At 42.1% G+C, this 21103-nt stretch overlaps 1 protein-coding gene across 1 annotated transcript; it reads left to right on the top strand.

Moving 5' to 3' along the window:
* The first annotated feature begins 329 nt into the window (after nt 1-329).
* RNF34 (ring finger protein 34) lies at nt 330-20649 on the top strand. The gene is made up of 6 exons (XM_069557806.1): nt 330-507; nt 12175-12393; nt 15397-15804; nt 17295-17396; nt 17654-17855; nt 19710-20649. The coding sequence occupies exons 1-6, from the start codon at nt 502-504 to the stop codon at nt 19898-19900; spliced, it is 1128 nt and encodes a 375-aa protein (XP_069413907.1). The 5' UTR covers nt 330-501; the 3' UTR covers nt 19901-20649.
* The last annotated feature ends 454 nt before the right edge of the window (nt 20650-21103 follow it).

Genomic DNA, 21103 nt, shown 5'->3' with positions numbered 1-21103 from the left:
TACAAAAACCTTCCAACCAAACCGGCTTTTTCAAATTTACCACGCCCCTTACCGCCCTCACCTCCCAGAGAACTTGACCACCCAGCCTTAAACCCAAATCTCTGCCCCACAGATTCTTCAGGGTATGCTGACTCCGATTTCAGCGACCCAATGAAGAGAACCTCTGGGAGTGTACCTACCGGCACCTCCCAGACCCGCCCATCTCCGCCTGCGGCGGAATGGATTCTTCCTTAGCCTAGCAGGCAGAGCTAGAGGCCCCGCCCCATTCCCGCCCCTTTACTGGCTTTGGGGCCAGGCCCCCGAAGTGTCGGCTTCGGATTGGCCGACTCGGCCGCCACTCGGGGCGCGCAGCGGGCGTGGCCACGCCCCTTACGTCTGGACGCTGGGTCGCCCAGAAAGGCCCCGTAATCGCCGCCCAGAAGGAAGGAGGGCGGTTGTGCTAGGAGCTGCTATGGTGCTGAGTTCCCTGGCAGAGCCGACCCAAACGCGGCGGTCGCGGCCATGAAGGTGAGGGGCCGGTGGGGCCGGGCAGTCCCTCCTCGTCTCTCCTATTTGGCCAGGGCGCCTGAAGCGCCTTCTTTTTCGCCTCAGCTGTTACCCCGCCGGCACCACGGAGAGCTCCGCGGAGACCTGGGGCGGCGGGGAGGGGGTGACCCCGACCGGCGTCTGGGGCCCTGACCCGCAAGTGGGTGTCCTGGGCTGTCGGCCGTTCCCAATTACCACAGCGCTTCGGACAGCGAGGCCGAGGCCGGGGGAGAGGCCGGGCGCCCCCCGCCCTCATGCTTGGTGGGCCCCTCTCGGCGCCGGGCCCTGTCCGCGTCCTTGGGGGCCGGAGGCAGACCCACCGGTGTTTACCTCATCCTCTGTGCCTTTGCCTACAGCGTGCCCTCTCCCGTCCCGAGTCCTTGAACTAACCCAAATGTCGGGAGCACCACGGGACTGTCGCAGGACGGCAACTACGGGACGAAGGGAAAAGGAGTGGTGCGGAGAGTCGTAAAGGCTCGGGCTAGGCTCCCTGTTAGAAATACCTCAGGGCGGGGATCCCAGCCTGAAGGATCTGTTTACAGGCTTAACACTGGGGCCGTGACCTAGAGCGCTATCAAACCCAGTGTGTCTCCGTCGCCGCTAGTTACGCAGCAAGTAATTTGACAGCTTGAGTCTTCAAGGTGGGTGTGAGAGCGTGGGAGCATCACTGAGTGAGAAGTTTAGGGGAAGGCGGGGAGATTCTGGCCCACTTTTCGGAACTGATTCTCTCAACTCTATCGCTGAGAATTCTGAAGAACTCTGGGTACAACAATCAATTCAAGTATTGATTCAAACCAAGTGGGATGAGTCATAAGGTGATAGTCTTTCAGACTTAGATGATTTTTTTAAGTTCTGTGAAGAGGTGTGATTGACAGTGGGTTAAGAAAAATAACAGAGTGAACCGCTAGCTTAAAACTCTACTTTCACAAAGCCCCAAGGAAATATTTTGTTGAGCATTTCCCATATGTTAGCTAAGAGGGATATTTCATGCATAGAAGTAATTCATAATACAATCGCATCCTTTGGGAGTTTGCCAACCAAAAGAGAAGAGACATTCTCAAGAGACCACATTCTGAGGGAGAATTTGATGTAAGGTATCAAAAATGCAAAACCCTCAGGAGCAAGAAAGCATTTTTTCTGGCTATAGGAAGCAAGGAAGATTTTTGGAATAGGTAACTTCTGAACTGGATGTTAAGTATGAGTATATTCAAAGAGCTTCTTTTAACTTCCCATTTCAGCCATGAAATGTTTCAACTTTGAATTTACCTATTAAGGTATCTAAAACTAGCTTTCTTTGCTGAAAACCATCATCTTGCTGTGTTTTATTAATAAGATCCAAAAACAAAGCAGGAATCTTTATACATAACTCCTCAAAGAATGTTAGTATCTTTATTAGTATTAAATTTGTGACCTACCAAGAAACAAGGTGTCAAAGGGGAGAATGAGGGGCAAGTCCAGTGTTGAAATCTTTTCAGGAGTGTTTTTGAATTTAGGTGGAAGATGCTGCTTTCTGAGTTGAAGTTTTAAAAACCAAATTGGATGGGATTTGAAAATGTAAAAAGACATTTGTGAAACATATTGTGAAACAAAGTACAAACCTGATAGACCAGTCTGAACGAGACAATTATGAAGATTCTGTTTTCCATTTAAATTTCTGTGAATACTGGATTCATAAAATTTAGGATTTGAGCTGTTTATTAACTTTGTTTCTCACTAGGATTAATTATATGGTGTCATCTGCAGATTTCTGGGCAGGATCATTGATTCCTGATGTCATGAAATTCTAACATATGAATGTTCATCAAAGCAAGTACTTCTTTCACTGGAATTAAAATTAATTTAAAAGTCAAGCAATCAGATAAATACATCTTCACACAGACCCAGGAATAGGAGCTGGTTTTAGTATATGTATAAAATGGGTATTTACTTTCTTTAATTTTTGGGGGAGGAGTCTAGAAAATGTTGTTTTGAAATAGGTTTATGTCTCAAAGATTCAAGTAACTGTTTTACCTTTGAGTAGTATCTAATTAACTTCCTATAAGGGATTTTAAGAAAATACAAATTAGTGTCGTATGTTCAGTTCAGTCGCTCAGTTTGCAACCCCATGGGCTGCAGCACGCCAGGCTTCCTTGTCCATCACCAACTCCCAGAGCTTGCTCAAACTCATGTCCATTGAGTTGGTGATGCTATCCAACCATCTTATCCTCTGTCATCCCCTTCTCCTGCCTTCAGTCTTTCCCAGCATCAGGGTCTTTTCATCAGGTGGCCAAAGTATTGGAGCTTCAGCATCAATCCTTCCAATGACTATTAAGGACTGATTTCCTTTAGGGTTGACTGGTTTGATCTCCTTGATGCCCAAGGGACTTTCAAGAGTCTTCTCCAACACCGCAGTTGAAAAGCATCAATTCTTCAGTGCTCAGCTTTCTTTATGGTCCAACTCTCAAATCCATACATGACTACTGGAAAAACCATAGCTTTGACTAGACGGACCTTTGTCAGCAAAGTAATGTTTCTGCTTTTTAATACGCTGTCTAGGTTGGTCATAGCTTTTCTTCCAAGGAGCAAGTGTCTTTTAATTTCATGTCTGCAGTCACCATCTGCAGTGATTTTAGAGCCCCCCAAAAATAAAGTCTCTCACTGTTTCCATTGTTTCCCCATCTATATGCCGTGAAGTGTTGGCCCAGATGCCATGATCTTAGTTTTTTGACTGTTAAGTTTTAAACTGGCTTTTTCACTCTCCTCTTTCACTTTCATCAAGAGGCTCTTTAGTTCCTCTTTGCTTTCTGCCATAAGGGTGGTGTCATCTGCATAACTGAGGTTACTGATATTTTTCCCTGCAATCTTGATTTCAGCTTGTGCTTCATCCAGCCTGGCATTTCTCATGATATACTCTGCATATAAGTTAAATAAGCAAGGTGACAGTATACAGCCTTGACATACTCCTTTCCCAGTTTGGAACCAGTCTGTTCTTTCATTTCTGGTTCTAATTGTTGCTTCTTGACCTGCATAGAGATTTCTCAGGAGGCAGGGAAGGTGTTCTGGTATTCCCATCTCTTTAAGAATTTTCCATAGTTTCTTGTGACCCACACAGTCAAAGGCTTTGGCTTAGTCAGTGAAGCAGAAGTAGATGTTTTTCTGGAATTCTCTTGCTTTTTGTATGATCCAACAGATGTTGGCAATTTGATCTCTGCTTCCTCTGCCTTTTCTAAATCCAGCTTGAACATCTGGAAGTTCTCTGTTCACGTACTGTTGAAGCCTAGCTTGGAGCATTTTGAGCATTGCTTTGCTCTTGTGTGTCTTATGTTAGTTTGATTTAATTTTCCTTCCTGTTTTTCCGTATTTATATTGATTTCCCCCTTAATTGTGCTAATAATGTTCATTGTTCCAAATTCAAATGAGACATCAAGAAGAAAGTAATCTGTTTAATGTAATTTCTTTTTTTCCTTCTCTTTTCCCTGAAAGGTGGGGGAGTGGTGCTAAGGGTTAAGTATACTGTTTAAAAAAAGAAAACCCAAACAGAAAGAAGACAACATTTATGATCTCCAGAACACGTTATTGTAAAAATCAGTCAATTTGGTCAAATGTCTTGCATAAAAATATTACATTTTTAAGACCAGCATTTGTTTTTGCAGCCTGCTTAATGTTCAGATGGTATGAGAGAAAGAACTTAGGATGCAGAGTTTCTTCCTTTGTGGTATATGGTCTAATACTTGATCATTAAGGTAGCAGAGTTGCTGGCATATTATATTTCAGTTGAAGCACCAGTTTCAGTAAGAAATCCTTTGACGTTTTAAGAAACTGTGTTCCTCCAGTGGCTCTAAATAGGGTAAAGGTTTTTGCTTACTATATTAACAGTTTCTTCTGGTTTACTTTAAGTTCTGTAGGGAAGTTTAACCTCATTAAAATTAAAACTGTAAAACTTATTCTTTTGTATCATGGGTACTGAGATTTGAAATGCCTTGTCTTATTGTTAACACAAGGACATTGAGTTTCAGCAAACTGAAGGTTGTTCACAGTTTAAACACAGAGTTTTTGATGATTGAGTTCTCTGAAGAAGCTTCCACTAGTGGAAGAACTGAATTCCTGCCTGGTCCTTATAACTTCTTACAGCATCCAAGAAAACTAATGTTTCTGAAATGGGAACTTTTAGGTTTATCCTTAATTGTGTAAATTATTACCACATTTAGAGTTAAAGCAAGCAATGCTTAGGAGGTGGCTTCATGATCACCTAGTTTAGTCAAAAGCAAATGATTTAGACTATGATCATTTAGCTTATTTAGCTTTCCTCATAGCTCAGCTGATAAAGAATTCACTTGCAATGCAGGGGACACTGGTTTGATTCCTGTGTCAGGAAGATGCCCCTGGAAAAGGGATAGGCTACCCACTCCAGTATTCTTGGGCTTCCCTGGTAGCTCAGATGGTAAAGAATCTGCCTGTAGTGCAGGAGAGCTGGGTTTGATCCCTGGGTTGGGAAGATCCCCTGGAGGAGGGCATGGCAACCCACTCCAGTATTCTTGCCTGGAGAATCCCATGGACAGAGGAGCCTGGCGGGCTACAGCCCATGGGGTTGCAAAGAGTGGCACAGGATTGAGCAAGTAAGCACAGCACCCATGATCATTTAGTTTTTTGCTGTTTTCAAACGCATTAACTCCCCCTGCTTCCTGATTTAGTCTTCGTGGAAATCAGTATAGCTTTTCTTATTCCTCATTCTAGTTTGCCTGGCTACTATTAAATTTGGTGGACCCATTAAAAGGGGTCACATCCTGATATAGTTTAGAAGAGGATTCAAAGTTTGTAGTAAACTTTTTGTTAATTCTCTCAGTTGAGCATTTTAGAAGTCTCCCCTGCCCTCAACCCCTAGCTATTCTAAAAAACACATTAGAACACACACACAGGCAGCAGCTGAACCTTGAGTCACTGAACACACACAACATACACACACACAAGGCAGCAGCTGAACCTTGAGCCACTCAAAAACTCTGGCATTGTGCCAGAAAGAAGGCTGGGCTACTGCTCTCCCAGGGAAACAACACATTTCCTCTTGCCTTTGTTGACTAAGATGATGATTCAGAATGAGCCTCTATTGTGACTCTGACTGAGGAACACCAGAGAGTGCTTATAAAATTGGTGGTCTGGTACTGTTGTGGAAATAAGTGTCACAGCACTGGAAACTGTTAGTCCCACTCTCCTGCAAATTGTCTAGGTTTGTGAGTAACAAACTAATCTGGAGGAGAGGGACTTTCCTCTTCATTCTCTAGGAAGAAACAACGCAGGAGGAACACTTTCAGCCTTTCTGCTACTAGAAAATAAAGAGAAACTTCTATGTTGGTGATCTTAACAAAGGAGCTAAACATGCTTGACTCAGTACTTTCCTGGGACCTTCTCAGATCTCACTTCTTTTGGTTGGGATGACACTCTGGTTAGCTGGATGGTAAGCTGCTGTTGGCCAGCTGTGTAGGTAATTGGGTGACATGTTATCAAGACCAGTTGGCTGCAGAGCTAAAGTCATGTTCTCCCATTGGTGTTACCAGTGAAAAAGCAAATATTAAAATTCTATTTGTCTTATCTGTTTACTCAGTTTTAGAATGTGAATGACCAAAAAAAAAAGTGTTATTGGCTCCCTAAGATCTTGGTGTACTGGCTTTGGGAAAAAAAAAAAAAAAAAAAAAGAGCTGGCATTGGAAACCAGAATTACATGAAGAGATCTAGGTGTCTGGAGCAGTTCAGATAAGAAACTTTAAAACTTAATTTCTTACTGTGGGTCATGTAAGTTTTTAATATGATATCTGGTTCTTAACTGATGCCAGGCAGGCCCTGGTTCTGTGGCTAATCTGTTCAGAAATAATTTTAGTCTTAACAGGATGTGTAGGAAAGGGATTAGGTTTATCAGGAAAGTCATTTATTTTCAGTAGTCATTGATGGCTAGAAAATCAGCTGCAAACAGCTACATTCCCTGAGCTAGGAGTTTTGTGCCAGACATAAGTAGATGGTTGCCTTATTCAGTTATTCTCTATGTTGTTTTTGAACTATATTCATGGCCAAGAGAGGAAATGTCACCATCTTTACAGACTATTGTTCCTTCTAACCTCTTGGGTTCATGTGGTTTAGTCTGTTGAGTCCTGCTGTCAACCATGGTCCCAAGTAAGGTTTAGAATTGTTAGTCACATATACCCAGATCGTAGCTTTAGTTTTCAGAGATCCAGACTTTGTCTTTTTTTTCATGGAAGGGTAGTAGGTTTGTTTGTTTGTTTGTTTAACAAAGTAAGCAACTGAAAGATGGATGGTGACCTATATTTAGGTGACACGCCTCTTTGTAACTGAGGCATAGCAACAACTTGAATTTACTGCAATTCCAAAAACCAAAGAGCTGTGTCTTGTGTACTGTCTGCCTAGAAATTGTGTTTGCTCAGAATATTCAGAAGAAAATGGAATAGTTTGGAAAATATGCTTCAATCTTACTATCAAAAGATGATCAGAGTGTAAATAAAAGCAAAATAAGAGAAGGCAGGCCGATTAAAGTGGTAGAAGATCTTAGAGGACAGGGAAAACAGAATTGGAAAGAACATGAAGTTGGTTCTCTAAAGCTCTTCAAGGGAGGGTGCAAGAAAGAGGGCTTTTTGGTTACAACTCCCCTAGATTCGGGAACTGGGCTCCAAGGAAGCGTAAGAGTCAGAGAGTCAAAAGCTCAGAGGATAAATTCATGTTGCCCCACCTGCCCCCTTCCCAAGAGCACACATTCAACTCAGTTGTTGGGAAAATGCTCTCTTAAGTTGTTCCTTAATTGCTTCTGGAGATTCTGTCACTTGAAAAATGGGACTGTTAGTGTGTGTGTTGTATGCTCAGTCATGTCTGCTCTTTGCGACCCATGGACTGTAGCCCACCAGGCTTCTCTGTACAAGGATTCTCCAGACAAGAGTATTGGAGTGGGTTGCCATTTCCTCCTCCAGGGAATCTTCCTGACCCAGGGATCGAATTCCCATCTCTTGTGTCTCCTGCATTGGCAGGCAGACTCTTCCCTGCACCATCTGAAGCCCTGGAACTGTAATACCAAGCAGTAACAGAAGTTTGGATAGATTTGAAAGGGAAAGATTAGTATAGGACACTTCAAGTACTATTAACTGAATGGCAAGGTAACAGTTGTTAGGGAGGGTCCTTGTGCCCCAAGGGAACATCAGAAGAAATTTAGGCAATTAGGACTTTAAGGGAAAGTGCTAGAAGATGAAACATACTAATGGAAGTCAGGGAGATGGAGCCTAAGCCTGGAAGCTTCATCTTTTGCTTGGATCCTTCAACTTAGAGGTGAGGAATGACAAAAATAGTTTGCGCAATGGCTGTTTTTGATGGACGTAGAAATCACTCTTTCTTCCAATATTGGAGATTGCACACAAGAAAAGGTGTAGAGGAATAAGTTAGAAAATAAGAAATTTGGGCCAAAAAGCAAAGAACAAATGAAGGACGGCATCAAATTTCAGCCTAAGTTCCAGGCTAATAATGTGTGGTAAAGGAGAGGAACTAATTTAAAAACCAGAGTAAATTGTTGAAAACTCAAGCTGAGCCTATCTGAAAGAATTAGGGGAAACCATGGAGGGAAAGGAAGAACAGAAAGCATATCCCACTACTTGGGGCCTGGGGATGGGACATGGGGTGGGGAGTATACACAGGTCATGAGGAGCACATGATAGAGGTGTTGGTCCTAGAACTCTAGAGGCACAGGCTTCAGAAGTAACTGCAGCCCCTTCCACTTTGGAATCTCTGAGTGATTCTCCAGCTGAAATGATGGAGGCAGGAAGGAGAAATCTAGACTCAGCAAGTGTTAACCATTTAACCTCGACTGTATGTTCACATCACATGGGGAATTTTTTTTATAGTTGACCTTTTTCTCTTTATTAAAAAATTTTTAATTGGAGAATAATTGCTTTACAGTGCTGTGGTAGTCTGTCATACATCAACACGAATCAGTCATATATGTCCCCTCCCTTATGGGCCTCCCCCACCCCAAATTCCATATTCCACCCCTCCACATAGGGAATTTTTTTTTTTGTTAGTTTTGATGCCCAGACTAGTTAAATCAGAATCTTGGGGCTCAGTATTTTTTATGGCTCTCCTGGCCAGTCCAACTACTGTCTTAAGGGCAGTTTCACTGGCCTAGGCAACTCCTTAGTGAGAGGCAGTGACAGCAGCCTCTGTAGTACAAGATTAAAAATACCTGCTCCAAAGAAGTGGGGGAGGTTGAGTCACTAGAGAGATCACTTTCATTTCAGCACTGGGGTGCCAGAAAACACAGTCTTAAAGGGGAAATAGAAATGAAGTTTTTAAGATACGCTGAATGGTAAAGAAAGGTACCTGGAATAAAACTGGTAACTGGGCTTCCACACAGTACGCACAGGTAGATTTACCCTTTAGCGGGATGTGAGGAATATTCTCTTATTGGGAGATTATTCTCATTTTGGGGGATTTTGTTCAAAATTGAGTTCACAGATCTAAGGAAGCGGAAACAGATTTTCAGTGTTTCAGATTTTTCTTTTTTTTCCCCTCTGGTATGGTCTTTGGCTGATTTGTACCAAATATTATGTTATAGCAACACATTTTTGCCTGGGACAGTGCTCTGGGAGTTGGCTTGGGCTTTGTGTTTTAATTTTTATTTTATAATGAAATAACTGAAAGATAGAAGCATTCTTTCCATTATATTCCCTTCTGGGGAATGAAAAGGAAATTTTCTCCCCTTTATAGAAACGTGAGGAATTGGATGAAATTGTTACCTTCCAATATTGATGTCTACACAGAGATTCAGTTGCTTTCCCAAAAACAAATTCTTCTATTCCCTTCATCAGAACTGTGTGTATTTTCAACCTAGAATTTTAATGGTTTTACTCATTAACATGGTTTGAAAATTTGTATCCTTCCTTTACTCTCATTGTAAAAGTGTTTCGGCCAGAAAGAACAGAATGTGCAACAGAGCTACTTTTAAAAAGGGAGTATCATTCATTTTTTTGGCCTGCAAGGTCAGAATTTTTTCCATCTTTATTACTCTTTCTTAACAAGACACAATTTGAACTTTTTAGGTAGCAGGAAAAATTTAATTACATTGCCTTTTTAAAGAAGTATCATAATGAAACCTTTTACAGAGTTATTTATCAATTAGTCATGGTGATGCAACTATAGAAAGAAATTCTGTTCATGAGGAATTTTTACTGGAGTTAAGACAATATCACCCAGGAATTAAAAGGGTGCTAACCACAATTTAATCATTTAGAAGTTAGGTCAGCAGGAAGCTAAAGCATCTCAAAACTATACTTCTTTAAACTCTTGGAATGAAAAAAGTTTTTCCTGGTGGTGCTTTCTGTAGTTGAGGTATTCCCCCCAAAATATTATGTGCAAATTGAATATTTTGAAAACATTCTCAGTTGTTTTAAGAGCCCACTGTTTAAAGCACTGAGGGTGAATCCTTTGCTAAAAAAAAAATCACTTTAAATGGACTGTTAGTAAATCTGGATTTTTATGTTTTTATGTTTAAACAAATCATGGCTCTAGGGTCTGAGGTATGTATTTATTTAAAGGTATGAACTATTATAACTTAACCTGACTTTAAAGGTATCACTATGTCTTGAGAATTATAGGGTTTGAAGCCATATAATACTTAAGTCAGTGACCCTGATGCTTAAGACTGTTTGAACCTTGTATTGTGGTTTCATGTTTCTTTACCTTCTCTTTTCCCGGTATTTAACATAGCATACTACTTCTGGTGGGCTTCTCAAGTGGCGCTAGTGGTGGAAACCCGCCTGCCAATAGAGGAGGTGGTTCAATCCCTGGGTCAGGAAGATCCCCTGAAGAAGGGAATGGCAACCCATTCCAGTATTCTTGCCTGGAGAATCCCAAGGACTGGCAGGGTACAGTCCATGGGGTCACAAAGAGCCAGACACAACTGAGCACTTGAGCACACACACGCACTACTTCTGGGTAGTAGCAAGAATGGCATGATCCTTCTCTAACATTCCAAATAACCTTTTAAGATTGTTTATAAAAAAGTTTTTTAAGAGCTCATTGGACGAATAGTAAATGTTTGACAGAGTTAGATAATGAAGGGACAGCGTACTGTTGTCATGTTTGCCCTTTTAACTAGTAAGACCTCACCTACCTGGAATTCCACTACTTATCACATTACCTAGAGTCTAGAATGTGCTTAATCAGGACAAGGGGCAAGAGCTCACTGGTTCCAAACACCGTAGCTTTTTGTTTTTAGCATGGGAAAATGCCTAAAGCCCTCACTGAAAATATATTTTTATATACACTTCTAACAAGCTTGGTTATCAGGTTTCTAAGTACAGTGAAAAAAACGAAGTTGCTAGAGGTAGCTATAGTGATAGCAGTGATGATTCACAGAAAGGGAAGAGATGGGAGAAAACATAAAAGGCAGCATATTAGTTTCAAGCCACTTAGTGGTGTAGCAAATAGCCCTTAGACCTCATAACATCATTATGGTTATCGAGTTATCAAAAATTGTGTTCAGTATTGTTTGCTTGTAAAAATTTTCCTTAATGTTAATATATACATTCTTTTTAACAAATATTTATTTGGTTGTGTTTGGTCTTGGTTGTAATAAGCGGGATGTTCATTGCGGCATCCTGGCTCTCTAGTTGTGACGTGCAGGCTCTGGAGAACTCTGTGACCGGCTTTGTTGGCCCATGTCATGTGGGATCTTAGTTCCCCGACAAGGGATCAAACCTGTGTCCCCTGCACTGCAGAGTAGATTCTTAACCACTGGACCACGAGGGAAGTCCCTAATATTTTCTTTATAAAGATTTGGAAAGCAGGGGAAAACTCCAGAAAACAAATTATATGAGATCTACATGATAACCTAGAGAGTGCCTCAGTTGGCATTTTGATGTTTTCCCAGTCATTTTTAAAAAACCAAAAAAGTATTCATATGCCATAGTTTATTATGTCCAGTTACAAATGAGAGGACCGAAGTTTAATGAAATTAAATAATTTGAATTTATATTCTTTCTGCTAAATGATAGGAAAAACTGCTTCAGCCTACAGAACAGTGCTATCTGTAGTCACCAGTCTTTAAGGTTGCCAGGTAGAATACAAGACACTTAATTAGAATTTTAGATAAAGAACAATTTGTTGGGTGGGGTGATAAGCATTAACCCCAAATATCACACAGCATGTACTTCTATCCTGTCTTTTTTTTTTTTTTCTGTGCTCTATGCACATACATCTCTAAGCATTTATGTGTGGGTTTTTTTGTTGTTTTTTTTTAATGAAATTGGGTTCTTGTTGTATCTTTCTCCTTTAGTTAACAGTGTATCATGAGGATCCCCAAAGCCAAATATTCTTTGTAAATACCAGAATATTACCCACTGTCAAATAGCTTAAAATTTTGATGCTAAAAAGATAATCTCAATGGAACTTCCTTGGTGATCCAGTAATTAAGACTCCATACTTCCACTGCAGGAGATACCAGTTCAATCCTTGGTCAGGGAAGTAGAATCCCACAGGCCAGGCAGTGTGGCCAAAAAAAAACCCCTCACAATCTCAAAATTATTTAGGGCAAACATGCTTCTGCAGAATGGCATTCCTTAAGAATCCTGGAGAGCCCAGGTTCCGCTCAGCTTTAAACTGATGCCTGTTTTTGTTCCTTTTCAGGCGGGTGCTACGTCTATGTGGGCTTCGTGCTGTGGGCTACTGAACGAAGTCATGGGGACTGGAGCTGTCAGGGGCCAGCAATCTGGATTTGCAGGAGGCACTGGTCCATTCAGATTTACACCAAATTCTGATTTTTCTGCTTACCCACCAGCATCTGCAGAAGGGCCTAATATAGTTTGTAAAGCCTGTGGACTTTCATTTTCAGTCTTTAGAAAGAAGGTGAGTTGCATGAAATGTTATATACTAAAAACTTACGTGTCAGAATTCTTAACTGTATGTTATTTTGAACACTTTCTTCATTTCTTCTTATGCATGTCAAAAACTTAGTCCTAATAACCATTTCCCATTTGGAAAGTATTAAGTTGAAGGGGCTGTGTATCATCGCTCAGTTTTTCTGACTAGACACTATTATTTCTCATGATGCTCAGCCATCCTTTCTCCTGGATTCTGACTTTGTTTATCCACTTTGATTCTTCCTGATGCTGCTTATGTTCTGAAGCAAAAGATTTAATTAGTCAACAATCTGTTCAGAGATGATTTACTATGGCTCTGACCTCAAGTTTCAAAAAATATGCCCCTACCCATATGAACTCAAGTGAAGAAGTGACTATATTAATATCGACTATTGTTTAAAGATTCAACATACCACACTTGGGCTAAAACAGTCATTTTTTTTTTAGGACAGAAAGTCATTCTTTCTGAGAACCATCATATTGCTAGGTCATCTCCTAGTGTGTCAGTTTAGTCCTTTAAAATACTTAAGGAACAAGGTGTTAGCAAGGGTTGGTATTCCTAACCCCAAGCGGAAATGACCACATCTTAGTATCTTTAAGCTTTGCTCATGGAATGGCTTTGATTGTGATTTAAGGTTCTGCAAAGAATAGCAAGGAGAGATAAGAAAGCCTTCCTCAGCGATCAATGCAAAGAAATAGAGGAAAACAATAGAATGGGAAAAACTAGAGATCTCTTCAAGAAAATTAGAGATACCAAGGGGCCATTTCATGCAAAGATGGGCTCAATAAAGGATAGAAGTGGTATGGACCTAACAGAAGCAGAAGATATTAAGAAGAGGTGGCAAGAATACACAGAAGAACTGTACAAATAAGAGCTTCACGACCCAGATAATCACGATAGTATGATCACTCACCTAGAGCCAGACATCCTGGAATGTGAAGTCAAGTGGGCCTTAGAAAGCATCACTACGAACAAAGCTAGTGGAGGTGATAGAATTCCAGTTGAGCTATTTCAAATCCTGAAAGATGATGTTGTGAAAGTGCTGCACTCAATCTGCCAGCAAATTTGGAAAACTCAGCAGTGGCCACAGGACTGGAAAAGGTCAGTTTTCATTCCAATCCCAAAGAAAGGCAATGCCAAAGAATGCTCAAACTACCGCACAGTTGCACCCATCTCACACACTGGTAAAGTAATGCTCAAAATTCTCCAAGCCAGGCTTCAGCAATATGTGAACCGTGAACTTCCAGATGTTCAAGCTGGTTTTAGAAAAGGCAGAGGAACCAGAGATCAAATTGCCAACATCCTCTGGATCATGGAAAAAGCAAGAGAGTTTCAGAAAAACATCTATTTCTGCTTTATTGACTCTGCCAAAGCCTTTGACTGTGTGGATCACGACAAACTGTGGAAAATTCTGAAAGAGATGGGAATACCAGACCACCTGACCTGCCTCTTGAGAAACCTATATGCAGGTCAGGAAGCAAGAGTTAGAATTGGACATGGAACAACAGACTGGTTCCAAATAGGAAAAGGAGTATGCCAAGGCTGTATATTGTCACCCTGCTTATTTAACTTATATGCATAGTACATCATGAGAAATGCTGGACTGGAAGAAGCACAAGCTGGAATCAAGGTTGCTGGGAGAAATATCAATAACCTCAGATATGCAGATGATACCACCCTTATGGCAGAAAGTGAAGAGGAACTAAAAAGCCTCTTGATGAAAGTGAAAGAGGAGAGTGAAAAAGTTGGCTTAAAGCTCAACATTCAGAAAACTAAGATCATGGCATCTGGTCCCATCACTTCATGGCAGATAGATGGGGAAACAGTGGAAACAGTGTCAGACTTTATTTTGGGGGGCTCCAAAATCACTGCAGATGGTGATTGCAGCCATGAAATTAAAAGATGTTTACTCCTTGGAAGGAAAGTTATGACCAACCTAGATAGCATATTGAAAAGCAGAGACATTACTTTGCCAATAAAGGTCTTCTAGTCAAGGATATGGTTTTTCCTGTGGTCATGTATGGATGTGAGAGTTGGACTGTGAAGAAAGCTGAGTGCCAAAGAATTGATGCTTTTGACCTGTGGTGTTGGAGAAGACTCTTGAGAGTCCCTTGGACTGCAAGGAGATCCAACCAGTCTATCCTAAAGGAGGTCAGTCCTGGGTATTCATTGGTAGGACTGATGCTAAAGCTGAAACTCCAATGCTTTGGCCACCTCATGCGAAGAGTTGACTCATTGGAAAAGACCCTGATGCTGGGAGGGATTGGGGGCAGGAGGAGAAGGGGACGACAGAGGATGAGGTGGCTGGAAGGCATCACTGACTCGATGGACATGAGTTTGAGTGAACTCTGGGATTTGGTGATGGACAGGGAGGCCTGGCGTGCTGTGATTCATGGGGTTGCAAAGAGTCGGACACGACTGAGTGACTGAACTGAACTGAGGGTACAGATATTATAAAGTGGCGTCCTCTGTTTGCTTGGCTTGATGTTGAGAGATCAGTTGTCTTTCTCTTTTCTTCTCTGTGTTAGGCTTTCCCCTCTTCTCTTTACTTATTTTTTATTTTATATTCGATATATTTGATTAACATGTGAACAGCCCCCCTTCTCTTTAAACAGGAAATTTTCACAGGAAAAGAGCAGGAAGAGTATTTGTGCTTGTGCTTTTCTGCTCCATGTGGTTCAAGTCAGCTCTGCTTTGCTAATTACATGTTTGCACTCATGAGTGGAAAAGGTTTTAATTCATTAACACAAGAGTATATTTTTTTTTAAAAGGGCTATATTTGTACTTTGGTGAATCCAGACTGCCTCAGCAATGATTGTTTTGATTTTCACAGCTTTGAGAACACGAAACGCCCATGGGTCTGGTGCCATAGGGGGCTTCATAAAAACTAAAATTTAATTTTAATAGAAGACGAAAGGAAAACTAGGGCTTTTGCAGTGGCTTATGTCTGGCTCTCATTAAATGCTTCTTTTCTCTCTGTCTCTTCAGCACGTATGTTGTGACTGCAAGAAAGATTTTTGCTCCGTGTGTTCAGTCTTACAAGAAAATCTCCGTAGATGTTCCACTTGTCACTTATTACAAGAGACGGCCTTTCAGCGCCCTCAGTTAATGCGACTGAAAGTGAAGGATCTCCGACAGTATCTCATCCTTCGAAACATACCAATCGATACCTGTCGGGAGAAAGAAGACTTGGTGGACCTGGTCCTGTGCCACCGTCGCCTGGGCTCTGAGGACGACTTGGACACGAGCAGTCTCAATTCCTCAAGGTCCCAGACTTCTAGCTTTTTTACACACTCATTTTTTTCAAACTATACAGCCCCGTCTGCTACCGCATCTTCGTTTCAGGGAGAGCTTATGGGTGGAGACCGGACCTTAGGATCTGGAGCGCTGGCACAGGTACGAGGGTGCAGTTACCCCAAGGGCCTGGCACATCGTCTGCTCTTGGCCAGTGTGGTGGGGCCCTCAGGGCTGATGGCTCCTTGCTGAGCAGAGGTTCCACGCTTTGCTGAACTCTGCGCCTGCTGGCTCCCCTAGTGTGAAGCTCTGCACTTGGGTGCTGTACAAAGGGTCTGAAAAGAGCTTGTCAGTCTTGACCTTAGTTATCCCAGTTTCCTTAAATCCTATAGTTAAATACTAGCTGTTGATATAATGGCCGTGAAACATAGCACATAAGTGTTTACAGGATATAAACATTTTTACTATTTGTGTTTACTATTGAAACTAGTAAAAATGTTTACTATTTGTGTGTCAATGACCATGGAAACTATAAGGTAACCTAATGCCCAGTTGTCTTGCTACGGTAAAGTTGTGCTCATCTAGATATTGGGAAAGAGCCATCTGAATTAGCAACATGATATGGTTATTTACTCATTTCAAAGAAATGCCAGTGCAGAATGTTGTCCCAGTGAGGTCCTTGGGCATTCTGATGGAATAACATGCAAGGGCTTGTAATTAATACCCAATTTGTATATATGAATGATTCTAAAATGCTGAAAGAATTGTTTTGAACATTTCTCTCCATGTTTAATTTTCTTCTCTGAGGAAAGAGGTTAGAAGCAGAGGGAAATGTGGTCTAGTTGCTTTCTAAATAGTCATAAATTAAATAAGCCCAAGCTGGGCATTTTATTGTTTTGTCAAATGGCAGCTGGCACAATTATGATGCAAACACAAGATGCATGTGTCTGACCTTCGGGTCACTTTGGGGTATATGACACCACTCAGGAGGTGTGGGTTTTGGGTATTACAGTATGGTGCTTGTGAACTACTAGGATAGAATACTTGAAATTGGAAATTGACATAGGGTTTCTGTTCTCCCTAAAGAAAAAAGTATCTGATGGTTGAGGAACTTCTAAAAACTAGAACTAGCATCCACCATCAGTGAATTATTCTAGAAAGCTTTGCTTGGAATTAGAAAGTCTAAGTATGAGATAGTAAGACTGAGATCTTTGAAATCAAATAGCCCTGACACTAGGGCTGATCTTAGAGCTTTAGTTTCTACCTGTATCTTAGAGGCTCCAGTTAAACTAGCCATGTGCAGGTCCTTTGATCAGGACACAGTGCAGTTTCATACGCTACTGGCTTTGGTATCCTGTGATGGGCCCTTCTTAACTCCTTGGGGAGTTAATATTCTGGTTAGACTTTTACAGATTCACATTCTTATAGGAATTTGACCTGTGAGATAACTATGGAAGGTTAGTTATTTAGAGAACCATGTGGGGCCCAACTCTTTGGGAGGGGCAGCAGCTCTCAGGACCCTGGGAAGGTGTGGAGTATACCAGGTGTTGGGGCCATTCTTAGGGAGGATGGCTGGAAGGGTTTTCTCTAGTATTAAATATGGGTTGATATTGCTAGGAAAAGTCCTGGCCTAATATCCATTATGTGTGTAGGAGCCCAGTGAAATAGCTTCAGCAAACACAGAAGACGATGACGATGATGATGACGATGATGACGATGATGACGACGATGATGAAGAAAACTTGGAGGAGCGGGTGAGACTGCCTGTGTCATTTGATTTTCCTGACATTTCTTCACCCTGGTAGGGAAAATACCCATGTGGACTTCCGCTAGATTAGCACAGGTTGTTGCTTCTAGTCTGAATGCAGCACAGCATATAGGACACAACAAGGACTCCTGAGAAGTCTGGGTCGAACCTCCAGGACCAGTGATGCCCATAGGGCAAATGTGGTACCCTGTTTTCCTTGCTGAATTTGCAGGAACAGCGGTAATGGATGCACTCTGATTTCAGACGCCTGGCCTCGCCAAGAAGAGAGTGAGAGCTTCTCTGTCTGACCTGTCAAGCCTTGAGGACGTGGAAGGGATGAGCGTGCGCCAGCTGAAGGAGATCCTGACTCGGAATTTCGTCAACTATTCTGGCTGCTGTGAAAAGTGGGAGCTAGTAGAGAAAGTAAACCGGTTATACAAAGAGAATGAAGAAAACCAAAAGTCATGTAGGTTTATTTTTCCTTTTTTTTGTCCTTAGAGTAGCCTTCTTTAGGCTTTTTAAAACTGGGCTGTCTCTGTCACAATGAAGTCCAATTTATTTTTGAGAAAACTGTCCTTTGATTGAGTGTGAATTAGTCATGAAGCTGTTTATAGATCTTTTAAGCAGTAGGTTCATTATGTAATGTTGGCTTTGAGATCACCATTGCTGGTAAGTCAGGTAATCATTTGTTCAGTCTGTTTTTTCTTTCCATAATTTGTTAGAACTCTAATGAAATTCCTTGGATCTATAAAAAGGCTTCTTTTCTCACTCACCTGTCTTGCAAGCTGGTACTTAGGATTTAAAAGCTATAATTGAGATAATCAGTGGGGAAAAAAATTCTTTAGAGCCAAGATATTAAGTAGTTCTTAGCATTAGTATTAGTAGGTTTCTGTGTAAGTCATGAAAAGCTGAGGTTAAGAACTTCTAAACTACATACTGATGGAGCATGGAACAGAAATCCTCAGCTAGTAAAGGGTCAGGGCCACAGAGCATTTATAGGTAAGAGAAAAGAATTCAGTGGTGTTCAGACTGACAAATATTATGTTCTAATCTCAAAAACAGTCCTCCCATCATTAACTTTTATCATCTTGAATTTTTTTCTTTAAAAGCTGGTTATAACACAGCATTGGTTGATAAACAGGTCTATGCCCAGAATATGCAGAAAGCCTTTTGGCACACCTGTTTCTAAGATGATGCCACAATAGTAGACACAGGCATCTTAGTCACTGGAGCCTTTAGAGGCTTACGTGTCATCTTATTCCATGCACGCTTTCTACCCACTTTGCGGTAGTGGTGTGGGCCAAGAACTAGGACCTCAGAGGACAAAAATCTCTTGACATGGCAGTGTTTATTTCTCTTAAATCCGGAGACTACTGGCCCTTAGAGATTGGATTCCTGTTTGGTTTTCCTAACCTTCATGATTCCCATTGAGTCCTTCTGTGACCTGTGGAAGGGGAAACCTCACTGTCCAAAGCTCTGTTGTGGCCAAATCTCAGGCTGCAATGAACTTTTTAAAATCATTCCACACTTTTCTTGTTCAGAACCAGAAGGTGCCTTTTGAATAGACAGACCCCAACAGTACTATCATAGCCAGAAACACAGATGAATTTCAAGATACTTCCAAGACTCAGGGGGTGCCTTCCCTCAGTGACAGGCAACTTGATGTATGATGCTTTAATAAACTTTCCTCACGTTCCTCCTCCAGAGATGAGGCTTTGGAGTCTGTGACTTTCCCAAGGCCACACAGTTGGGCTGGAAATTACAATAATGTTCTGACTCTGAGGCTCCTGTATCAGCCAGCCTGGGGTTTCTTCATTTTTATTTACAGAAGCAAACCATTATTATCACAAAAACCTTGTACTATGTACGCATATAAAATAGAATCGGGGGTCCCCAGGTGGCTCAGTGGTAAAGAATCTACCTGCCAATGCAGGAGACACTAGTTTGATTCCTGGGTGGGGAAGATCCCCTGGAGGAGGAAGTGGCAACCAACTTCAGCATTCTTGCCTGGAGAATCCCTCGGATAGAGGAACTTGGCGGGCTACAGTCCTCGGGGTCACAGAAGAGTCGGATACGATTTAGCAGCTAAACAACAGCAACATAAAATAGCATTAAATAGCTAACATTTGCTAGGCACATCATCCCTGGCCCTCAGCTTAGCATTCCTCATTTATTCTTCACACAACCCTACGAGGTGTCCTTACTGTGATTTCTAGGGGAAGGAAGCGAGGTGTGGAGAAGTGGGGACTGCTGCTCACAGTGGGGTCACTGGGTCCCTCTGCGGCCGTGCCCGCCACCTCAGCCCTCTGTTGCCTTTCAGATGGCGAGCGGCTGCAGCTGCAGGATGAGGAGGACGACAGCCTGTGCCGGATCTGCATGGACGCCGTCATCGACTGCGTCCTGCTCGAGTGCGGGCACATGGTCACGTGCACCAAGTGCGGCAAGCGCATGAGCGAATGCCCCATCTGCCGGCAGTACGTGGTGCGCGCTGTGCACGTGTTCAAATCCTGAAGCCCGCCCCCTGCGCTGAGCTCGGTCCGAGACATCTCCGTGCACAGAAGGGGACTGGAAACTTCCTGTTCGAAAGCTGAAGCTATTTTTTAAAAAATTACTTTCACTCCTAACTGGGGACGGGAAAGATTCATCCTGAGTTGCGGCCACACTGGTCTATGCCGTATGCCCGTCAGCCTGAGCACGGGCTCAGTTTCCCAGGTTCTGCTGGGCTCCCTCACAACGCCTCTGATCACTCCTCGCTCAAGTGGACTGCTTATGGCATCAGCTACTGCTCTCTTTGCAGGACATTTCTCGTTCTCTTGTTTCTCCTTCGTCCTATTTTTAACTCAGATGTTTGAAACTTCTGTTCTCTTTGGATGAGATCACTGTCTGCAAATGGCTGACATGGTACACGCTGAGCAGTGGCACCTCTGAATGTTCATTTTATTAGTCATGTATATTTTAAATGCTACTATTTGATGAATGTAAGTTTCCACATTGTTGCTCTTTCTGCGTTTCAACATCATTGGGAACAACTGACATTCTATAGTCATCTGCCAGGGCCTTAGACTAAACATGTCCATTTTTGTTCAGGTACAGCTTTTTCTAGCAAGGGCTGCATCTAGCTTCCTTCATTAGAGAAGTGTGTGTGTTGAATTCTTTATTAACGTGTAATCTGTTTACACTGTTTTGTATAGTGAAAGTGTATTTTCAGTGCTACCCACTAGCTAATTTGAACTTTAGGAATAAAACTAGATTTTAAGAAATGTTTTTATGGACACTTTTCCTGGTCAGTTCCTAATTCACTTGGGTACAGCATGAATGGGTGTCCATGCCTGATCCAGCACCTCCTTTAGAACAAGGGGCACCTTCAAAGACGTTGCCCCCATCTACCCTTGGCTGCTGACTTAATGGTGAGTTTAACTACATTTTCACCGTTTACTGTGACCAGGTGTTGTGCCAGGTGCTGTGTGGTTATCTCCAAATATATATTAACTCATGTCACAGATGGGGAGCTCAGACTCTGAGAAAACTTGTCCAAAGTCTGTTAAAAAGTCACCACAAGGAATTCCCTGGAGGTCCAGTGGTTAAGACTCTGTGCTCTCATTGCCGAGGGTTGGGTTCAATTCCTGATCGGGGAGCTAAGGTCCTGTGAGTCATATGGTGAGGCCAAAGAAAAAAGTTTTTAAATAATATAAGCCCCCACCTCAGAATTTGAAC

The sequence above is a fragment of the Ovis canadensis genome, chromosome 17 (assembly GCF_042477335.2).
Source record: "Ovis canadensis isolate MfBH-ARS-UI-01 breed Bighorn chromosome 17, ARS-UI_OviCan_v2, whole genome shotgun sequence".
In the NCBI taxonomy this organism is placed as follows: Eukaryota; Metazoa; Chordata; class Mammalia; order Artiodactyla; family Bovidae; genus Ovis; species Ovis canadensis.
Note: the sequence above shows the minus strand (reverse complement) of the source record. Positions and strands in the feature narration are given on the sequence as shown.